Source organism: Candoia aspera, chromosome 3 (assembly GCF_035149785.1).
Source record: "Candoia aspera isolate rCanAsp1 chromosome 3, rCanAsp1.hap2, whole genome shotgun sequence".
NCBI lineage: Eukaryota > Metazoa > Chordata > Lepidosauria > Squamata > Boidae > Candoia > Candoia aspera.
The window spans coordinates 32238606-32249140 of record NC_086155.1 but is presented as its reverse complement, the minus strand read 5'-3'; the positions used below and the strand labels follow the sequence as shown (position 1 = coordinate 32249140).

Genomic DNA, 10535 nt, shown 5'->3' with positions numbered 1-10535 from the left:
GGGAGGGAGGGAGTGGAATCTGGGGCTGATGCAGAGATAACGAGATGGGGAAAATTGTTTTGCAGGTCGTCTCTACAACGTGCAAGCGATCTACCCGAAGCTGTTGCCTGTCGGTTTATTAACTGCAAGGACGCTTGGGTATCGGGAAAGGTGACCTCACCATGTAAGGGCCCGGTCACAGAGGAGTGCCGACGTCACGCGTTAGACTTGTGAACATCTTTGACGTCACGTATGCAGTCTTGGGGTCAAGTAATCCTCTGGGTGGATGAGCTGCTGTAAGACCTGCGAAGGGGACGCCTGCGGGTGAGAGGAGAAGAGCCCGTTGTGGAGCGAGATGGCCGCTGAGGAAAGGAGGGCGGGCGATCGGGTGTAATCCTTCCAAGGGGCGTTCATGTGCCTTCCACCGGGTTGAGGTGAAGTTCAAAAATCGGGATGGAGAGCCCCTTTTCTGGAACAGTATGCCTTAGAAGGACTGCATTCTATTAAGGCAACTCAGGCTCTTTCTTTTTACTGTCCAAGGAAGCGTCCATTGCCTTATATGAGTCTCTCATTTATCCGTATCACAAATGTACCTGTGTGTAAAGTGGTTCTCGCTCAAAAAATTAGTTTTTTCTCTTTCTTACTGCCCCCTCCCCGTCATCTTTTTAATACTGTTTCTGTCACTCACTGTTTACATGAAACAATTCCATAGTTCCCACCTGTTTCATTGGGCTTCCCTAGCAGTGTCCTATTCAGATAAGACTAGACCTCACCCTATCTAGCCGGGAGAAGCTCAGACTGGTATTGACACCTGCTTCTTGTCTCTTCTATGTAAAATTTGAATTACACACTCTTCGGGGCAAGAATGTTTTGTAAACAGCAAGGCATCATGCACATAGTTGCTACTTGTAAATGGTAGTAGTTAAGAGACTTGGGGTATTTCTCCATTTTCATCAAACATGCCCCGGAAGCATTTTTTTTTTAAAGTTATATCCTCATGACATTGCCTTCATCTCATACTCAGCTAAAGAATGAGGCAGCCTTAAATAGTCTTTAACTCACCAATATTAATCTTTAGGGACAGTGCTAACATGTATACAATCTTATTACTGTACCTTTGTCAACCTTTATTTGTAGGAGACTGTATAACTTCAGACTATATAAGCAGGATAGGGATCAATAATAGAAACAGTAAATTTCATGTTGGTGTATTTTTCTGCCAGTTGAAGAATAAATGGATAACACTTCAGTTCAGCAAGGTAGGGCATTCGTTTACTGCAATGTAAATAACAGAAACTAAGCTCATGGGGAATGTTAAGATCAGTGCAGTTTTAAACTGTTTTTACCTGTGAGTAAATCCCATTGGCTAACTGGAACTTATTTTCCTATAGGTATTCAAAAAGTTGAGATAACCTGGCCCATTAGCAGATAGTATTTCAAATGCAGTTTCTATTTTGGGCTTTAATGTTAGAATTGATCTAGTTGGATAAGTGCTATCAAAAATAATACTTTTTGTTAGACCAATTCAGGTTGATGCAATCTTGCATATTAGTTTATTGATTTAAATTGGTCCAATAAAATATATTTTGCCTACTTATTTTAAATATTTAATTATTTAAATAATTTATTTAATATTTAATAGTATAATCGTATACATATCTATTCAAAACTAAGCATTATTTCTTCAATAAGATTTAATCCCAGAGAAGTGTATATATAATTGCAACGTAATTGTAGGTTTACCACTTCCATTCTGGAATTGTTAAGTAAAGTAAACACTCCAGAAGGGTCAGCCGTGATGGGCAGGTTGCAGAAGAAAGATCACTGAAGAAAGAAATAGCAACCCACTCTAGTATTCTGCCAAGAAAGCCATACTCTCAGTCAGAACAAAGTTGATATGATACTGAAATTTGACACCCCCCCGCCCCCTGTTTGGAAGGCATCCAACAAGCTACTGGGGAAGAAGAGAGGAGAAGTATGAGAAACACTAGTGCTTTTAATGTGGCGGGATTAAAGCTGAAAGAACATCCAGCTGCTGTTGTAGCCAGATACAAAAGGGAACTTGGATACTGCTAATATATATGTATACTGTTGGTATGTGGAATGTCAAATCCAGGAAACAAGACAAACTTGGTGTGGTCAAGGCAGAAATATCAAGACTGAACATTAACATTCTGGGACTCCACAAACTAAAATGGAATGGAATGGATCATGTCACATCAGAAGAGCATCCATCCAGAAGACCAAGAAAATAGAGTACTCATCATTAATAACAGAAGGATGCCAAAGTCAGTGCTTGGATACAACCCCAAAACTGATAGACTGTTCTCAGTTCAAATCCAAGACTGTTACAGTTATTATCCAACCACAGAAGCAGAGGAAGCAGAAACTGGACATTCTATGGTGACTTATAAAGTGTGTTGATACAACACCAAAAATGTCACACTTCTAATAGACTGAATGCTAAATGTGGTAAGTAAAATAGCATTTGGAATAACAAGTAAGTTTGGCCTAGGTATATGAAATTAGGCAGGAGACAGGCTAATAGTTTTTGGCAAGAAAATTAAATGTTTATAGCAAATACCTTATTTCAGTAACATAAAATATCAAAGCCAACGCTAGAAGGACAACACCAAAAACAAATTGTCTATACTCTGCAAGCAAAGATGGAGAAGCTCTGGTGCTGACTGCAATTTGGACTGCAAACATCTTGCAAAATTAAGACTTAAACTGAAAAAAAACAAATACAGTCATGAAACCAATAAGATGCAACTTCAGCAGCATTCTGTATGATTGTGCAGTGAAAATAACAGATTGAATGGATTAGATTTGATAAATAGAATGCCTAAAGAACACCAGACTGAATTTTGTGACATTAAAGTTCAAACAAAAAGTTCCCAAAATGCAAAATGTGAAAGGAGGAAATGGAGGCCCACTGATACGTTGAAAATGGCTGAAGGAAGGCAGAAAGCAAAAGACAACAGAGAGGAAAATTTGCGCTGTTTGGAGATAGCAGCCAATGGGCTTGCTTTCTCTGACAGGAGGCAGAGCTTAGGCGGTAATGCGAGCAATGGGGAGCGGCTGTAAATACTCAGGCTGTAAATCGCTTGCTCGCCCACCACTCACCTCCTGTGCAGCCCGGTTCCTAACAGGCCACGGACTGGTACTGGTCCACAGCCCGGGGGTTGAGGACCCCTGAAATAAAAGATCGTCTGTTACTTAGGAGAAAGCACGAAAAATTTAGACAAAATTGGCAACAAAAATACATATGTCAAGGTGACACTTTTCCCTATTTTAACATACATCTGTAAAAGCTGGCTAGCAGGAAGGCTGAATTATGAAAAAGCTGATGGCAGAGATTTGTTGAGAAGAGAGCAAGAAAAATGTCATTCAGTACTAAGTGAAGCAAAACTAGACTGCTCATTGGAAACACTAACAAGTTAAAGCTTAGATATTTTGAACTCATAATGTGAACACAAGAGATAGTGGAGGACTTCGATGCTTGGAAAAATTGAAGGCAGTTGAAAAGTAACAGAAAACAAGGTGACTAGATGTCACTGATGACAAAAATATATTTACAAAAACTCAAGCAATAACTGATAGACAAGCCTGGCAAAATGATAGACATTGGATCACAATGAGTCAGAAGCAATTGAATGGCTGAACAACCACAAAAGGCCCCCAGATGTAAGCTGCAAAAATGGGGACAACCAATAGATGGCAGGAAATTTTTCTGTATCTCTTTGTTGCTGTATGGTGGTAGATTTTTGTAGGCCAGATCTGGTATTTAGACTATATATCATATTGTATATAACAGAGAACTAGTTTGGTCTAGTGGTTAAGGCAATGGGCTAGAAACCAGGAGACTGAGAGTTCTACTCCTGCCTTAGGCATGAAAGCTGGCTGGGTAACCTTGGGCCAGTCACACACACTCAGCCCAACTCACCTCAGGGTGGTGGTTGTGGGGAAAATAGGGGGAAGGAGTATTACGTATGTTCGCCACCTTGAGTTATTTATAAAAATAATAAAGGCGGGATAGTAAATAAATAAAATAAAATAATATATATCCGTTTTCAAGCTCTACTTACTTCATTCCATGCCATTTTTCTGCCTTGTTTGCTTATGTTCATGGCAGGCAATAGGAAGCAGAGTGACAGTGATTCCAGTATGGACTGTCCTACTTTCATTGTACTGATCTATAATGTGCCTTTCAAATATGCCATTTTGTCAACTCCTAAAGCATCCTAAGCCTCAGAAGATGGCAACACTGAGCTGACCTTATTTGGGCTTGAAAACTAAGCAGGGTTAATCCTGATTATTACTTGGATGGAAGCCTCTCATAGAATACCAGGGATAGACTAGGAAGTTGGAAAAAAAACTTCCTGGAAGATAGTGATGGCAACCACTTCTGTAGTGTTGCCATGAAAACTGCATGGAGATGGACATGAAGTCATCAGGAGTGAAGTTCACCTTGAAGTGTATCCTAAAGTGACACTGAAGTTGTCCTTGTGCAAAGTATTAGTTGTGAAAGACATGGAAATCTCAAAGCAAAGTAGATCAGCTTAGAAATATTTAAAAACAGTGTATGATATTCATGGTGGCTTCTTTTCCAGGGGATAACAAAAATTCCACTGTAGGTTTACCAATAGGCAAAGTTGCTCTGTGGATTCCAAAATTTATAATTGTTAGAAGTGAGATAAGTAGGAATAAACTTACATACTTCAGTAATGAATAAAACCTAGATACGGAGTGTCAGAAAAGTAGACAAAAGAACAAGAAAGAATTATTTAGGCAAACTTAGCTGTTTTGCTAATTTAATGCTTAGAGGGATTAATATATATAGATAATATCTCAAAACCTTCCTCCTCCTATATGGTATAAACATACAGTAGATACGGTAGCTATTTCTCTCTCAAAAATACTTTTGTTTTAATTGCTGATATATATTAGGAACATTATAAATAAATTTATATTTTGTGCCATGTATAGTAAGTGAATTAATTATATGAGCTCGTTACCCATCAGATCTATTGATTTGTATGAATAAATGGGCAAAAATATAAATGGAACCACAGATGCTAAAGTTTAATTTTTTGCAATATTAAGATATGATTTTTTTCATATGGAAATATATACCGTCAGATACATTTTAAAAATTATTGTGATATCTAATTAAGCATATTACATACTATATGTCTGTTTCAGATGGTATGTCCAGCAAGAACCTGGCAGACTGTGACACAGAAAGTGAATGTGGTTTTTATTCTGACTATTGGGAAGAAAGTGTTATATACAACAAAGGTAAACTGAATGCAAGACAATAAAGAAGTTCTTTGGTATTTTCACTGTTTCTTCTAAATTACTAAATCTATTGTCTTTAGCACAGGTAGTTTGCATTTTTGTTATAATGGTGAATTTTGTAAACATCAACACTTAGAAAGCAAAAATCTCTGCTGTTTTTTCCCTTTATTTCTCCTAGATTTGACTGACTCAAGCACTGAAAGTTATTTCTCTTTTGATTCATGCAGCTTGTTTGAAAAAGAAAAAGGGGGAAACAAATTGGATAGCATAGTGCTTAACTTGGAAAATAGTCAAGCAAACAGTACAAGTTTTTGCAAAGACCACCCTTTACTGCAAGGAGAAAAAGTAGAGTGTACTAGTAAATTGCAAGAGGAATTATCACTGGAATCTATATTGTATTTAAAGTGTAAGGACTATAATACAAATGGTCATTCACCGAAATCTTTTTCAACCAAAATAGTTCCATTCATATACAGTAACTCTTATGGAGACCATTTGTGTTTATGTAAAGCAGTCCCTCAACTGAACATTACTGAAAATTCAACCAAAGGACACATCATTTATACAGTGAAAGAAGCTTGTGCTTTTGATAAATTCCATCAGAATCAGTCATCAGATGGTAACACTCTAGCTTCAAAGCACAACAAAGCTGTGCAGGTTTCTTTTACAGAAATAAAACCTGAGGACAATATTTGCTATAAATGTTTTAAACAGTCACCAGTATCTACTGAGGTAAATAAACAACTGAAGAAACCTACAAATGTTCATAGTTTTGAAAGCCGTTTGGTAAGTAGCTATTCAGATTACTCCTCAGAATATTCTTATCAAATTGACAATCCCCAGACTGTTGAGCAAATCTCACATTCCGGTTCAGAAGAGCCTACTTTGATAGTGGAAGCAGCTTACGCATATCCAGCCGGTTCATTAGCAAGTGACACTGATCTTTCAGATGTGAGGGTGGATGAAGATTCCCAGAGGAATACCTTAGGTTTCCAATTTAAAGACCCTGAACATAACCAACCATTCAAGAAGTTACATCTTACTATTGTTCCACAGAAACAAACCACAAATTTTAAAAAGCAGGTAGGACTTTCTCAAATTCTAATTGATGAAGCCGGTTATCTTCTAGGAACTCACTCAGAATCATCAGAATCCAGTACTTCCAAAGTATATTCTGATCAAGCATCTACATCAAATCTTTGGTCCTCATATAGGCCTTTTTCACCCTCCAAATATACGTATGCAAATCAGTTGCCTCATTTTTTTGTTAGGTCATTGTTCCCAAATCCAGTTAAACCAGCTTTTCAAAAAAGTAAACCAAAAATCTCCAAGCCTGTAAAATCTGTTGTATTTACCAGGCGCAAAACATTGCAAAGAGACCAAAAATGTAAAAGTAAGCCATGTAACTTCTCCAAATTTCATTCACCCAAAACATTGGATGTTGAGCCTACAGACAAAAGAGTAGAAGAAGCAAAAATAAGTGAGCAATGCATGTCTCTAAATCAGACATCTAAGTGTCATTGCAGCCCATTGCTTGACTTAACTGTTGATCTGCATTCTGAAGATAGAAATTCTGAGAAGTTCCTAACTCTTAAGAGAAGCTCCCACAAACGAACTCGAGTTGGCAAAATCATTCATAGATTTTCCTCCTGTTATTTGCTAAGTCCTAAAAACAGTTCTGAAAGGCTTAATTATATTTCTCCAATTAGAAAAAAAAGTAATTTAAAGATGCAAAACATACTGAATTATTTTTTAGGCTGGACTGGCAGACAGAACAGAGATGAAAAATATAAAGAGGATATTTCTCCCACTTCAAAGATAAAGGCAAATGAGCCTTTTATTTCACATATGCCAGCTGACAAAAGGAGTTCAACTGTTCCACTTCAACCACATTCAGAGAATTATTCTGTTTCATTTCCTACCACATTGCCTTTTGCAGATGAGAAGAGGCGTTCACAAATTCCCTCTTTACAAACTGGGAGGAGGAGTCCTACAGCACTGTATACTTTTCCAAATGAATGTAAGCATTCGTCTGGTCCCTGTGTGGAAATGGATAGGGTTCCTTGGAGTCCTGTGAACTCTTGTGCTCATGGTAAATATAGCACCTCTCATTCTCCATGTTGTGCAAATATTAAAGTAGAACAGTTACCAAAGAAATTAAATATGTTTAATAATACAGGTGTGGAAAAACTGAATGTTGGATCTGGTCAGATAGCAGGTGGAGGTTTGGTCCTGAAGAACTTCTCAGTCTGCCCCTGTGGAACTATGTCACAAAGTGGTTTGTTTCCTAACAGAGATATTTCAGAGTCAGGTAGGAGGAAAACTATAGTAAGCCCAGATAGTAACTGGAGAGCCAGTAAGGCTGACTCAAACAGATGGAATTCACTTGCAGGAACCTTCAGCACAAAGGAAGGGTGCTGTAGTTGTCACCATGTCTCCCCAACCTGTTCTTTGCACAATTCATGTAAACATGAAGCTCCAAGAAATCAGGTTATTGAAGTGGCATCTTTATTTGAGAATGGATTTCCCATAAGGAATTTGAAGGAGGATGTAGAAAAAAGCAAAATAGTGAAAACAGGTGAAAGAAAAGTCAAGTTTCATCTAGGATCAGATGCTTTACAAGAGACTGACCCTTTAACTACACACATTTCATCACCAACTAATGAGTATCATCAAATACCAAAACATTTTGTTTATCAACCTGAATGCTCGTGCTGTCAGACTGCTGTTAAAGAACATCTCAACACATCAAAAGAAGTGTCTAATTGCCTTGTTTCAGAAAACTACATGCCAAAGAACTACCTCAACAGAGAGAGTATTTTTCTAGTGGATCCTAATCGGGGGATTAGAAGCCAATGTAAATGTTCCCATGAAATCTCTCTCTTCAACCCTGAGCAAATTGATCCATATAAAGGAAACAGATCTGAAGTTTCAGTGAGGAAGGATCCCAAACTTATTCAGGTTTGTATTTTGTCAAGTGAACACCAATATATATGTGACTTAATTTGGAATATTAATGCTGCAGTATGCATTTACTTGGGAATTAGCCCAATTTTTTTTAGTTAAGACAAATATATCAACTTTTAGAAGATAAATACTTATTTAAGTCTTGATTCTCAGAAAAAAGTACTTTTAGATGTTTTCTTTATTTATATTATTGTGTCCTTGATAAGTAAGACAATAGTCAGAATGCAGTATAATACAAATTCTCTAAATCTGAAATACCGTTATTGCCCCAAGAGATTTTGCATGTATATTGAGAAAATGCTCTCCTAAAATATGTTGCTGTTGTCCAGTATTAGGTAGATTACTATAGGATTATAGAAAAAAAAAATCCCTTCTCATCCCTATGGGTGGTATATGTCTTCTTCAACCTCAGGTCCTCTACCAGAGGCCTGGGAGTTTGAAGGTTCTGCGCAGTATCTTGGCTGTTCCTAGCATTGCAGTCTTCTGGACAGAGAGCTCTGATGTGGTTCCTGGGATCTGTTGGAGCCACTCTCCCAGCTTAGGAGTCACAAGTCCCGAGTGCACACACACTCTATATATTTGTGTAGTAAAATGCACTGTAGCCATGTTATACCTATACAGCACATCATAAAGTCACAGGAAAAATATACAGTGATTTTTTAGAGACTATTTAATAAAGTAAGCTCTAGTTTTTGATATATTCTGCTAATGCAGAATCATAAAATATCTCTGTGCAATTCACAATGAAGCAAGTAGCCTGTATCTTAAGACCATTTTTCATTACTAACATTTTTTTTATTTTTATTAGGAGTCTTCAAGGATTAATCATGGTTGGAAAACACTTGAACGCTGTAAATACTGCCAAGACAAAATTCATTACAGTTATTTGCAGTAAGAAAGCAATGATTTAAAAATAATAAAATATCTTGGTGTCTGCTTCACAGAAAACTTAGTGAAGCATCAGAAAAAACAGTTCGAAGTGTAAACAGGTATCATTTCACTGATGAAGGATATATATCCCCTTCCAAAGAATAAGAGACGGTGAGAATACAAAAGCTTCCTGGGGAGGTATGTCCCATTACACTCAGTTGAACTTATTTCTGAATAAATATATGTAGGATTAAGTTCTTAATAATGTAAAGACAAAATGATGTGTATGATAAGTTTCAGAAGCGTAGAGAACATTGGCCTCTTATAGCAAAAAAGTAAAATATATCTTGATACCTTAACTGAGTAAAGAAAGTTGAGCCTTTGTATCAAAATTGCATATTAATAGCAGCATGCCTTTTCATAGACTAGAGCCCACAAAATCAGGTATTTTGTGCTGTAAATTAGGGCAATGCACACTTTGAAATGGTGATTCATTTTAAAGCAGATTTACTCAAGTCATCACTGCACATACAGGTAGTCCTTGCTTAACCATTTGTTCAGCGACCATTTGAAATTACGACAGCGCTGAATGAATGGTAGTTACAACCAGTCCTCAAAGTTCCAGCCATTGCAGCACCCCTGCAACGTCCCATGGTCATGTTCTGCCCTGCATGAACTGCCCCTGCTTCAACTGCCCCCGCCTGCCTATCTCCTCCCAGCTCTGCCCTTTTGGCTGCCCTGCAGTCCACCACTTACCCCTGCCACGCCCACCAGACCTTCACCGTCATCTTCCCCTGGCTGCTGGCCCAGGACCCAGGTGCTGGGCAAAGGTGCAGCCCTGGAATGTGCTCAGTAAGTGCAGCAGGGTGGTGGAGCCTCATCTGCTGAAGGGAGCTGGCCGGGCCTGGCTGGAGAGGAGGCAGCAGGGCAGAGCTGGCAGAAGAGGCAGGATGGCGATGCGGGCAAAGGATCCCCATCTTTTGCCACCAGCATGAGGAGCGATAGTCCGCAGTCCATGAAGAGCACAGCAGGACAGGACAGCAAGGTGCAGCACACTCCATCAGATGGATGCTGCACCTACCTGGAGAAGAAAAAGGCAGTAAAAATAAGATTGTTTCAAAACCAGACTTTCACATAGTGCATCTGTAAATTCTGAGCACAGAGACACCTGAGATGTGATAAGTTGTCCCCTCTTACTTCCTCAAGAAGGGTCCCAAAGCTTTTCTCTCCATAATCCCGATTGTAACTATCCACACTCCTGGGAAGAGCTTATTATGTACACTGGCATCATCCTTTTTATTACATAAGGGAAAAAAAAATATTTGTGTGGGTTTACACATGGGGGGAAAGTACCAGACTTCCTCTGCCTTTTCCCTGTAACTTAGCCAAGCAGGGAAGGTATGCTAGAGTTAAAAGTC

General features: G+C 38.5%; 1 protein-coding gene across 1 annotated transcript; it reads left to right on the top strand.

Annotated features, from left to right (window-relative positions):
- The first annotated feature begins 10 nt into the window (after positions 1-10).
- LOC134493024 (uncharacterized) lies at positions 11-9155 on the top strand. The gene is made up of 3 exons (XM_063297240.1): positions 11-413; positions 5185-8241; positions 9056-9155. The coding sequence occupies exons 2-3, from the start codon at positions 6772-6774 to the stop codon at positions 9140-9142; spliced, it is 1557 nt and encodes a 518-aa protein (XP_063153310.1). The 5' UTR covers positions 11-413; positions 5185-6771; the 3' UTR covers positions 9143-9155.
- Positions 9156-10535: the final 1380 nt, after the last annotated feature.

Coding starts and splice junctions, on each gene's coding strand:
- LOC134493024 (XM_063297240.1), top strand. CDS start 6,772: ATGTCTCTAAATCAGACATCTAAGTGTCATTGCAGCCCATTGCTTGAC. Junction 8,242..9,055: donor AGGATCCCAAACTTATTCAG/GTTTGTATTTTG, acceptor TATTTTTATTAG/GAGTCTTCAAGGATTAATCA.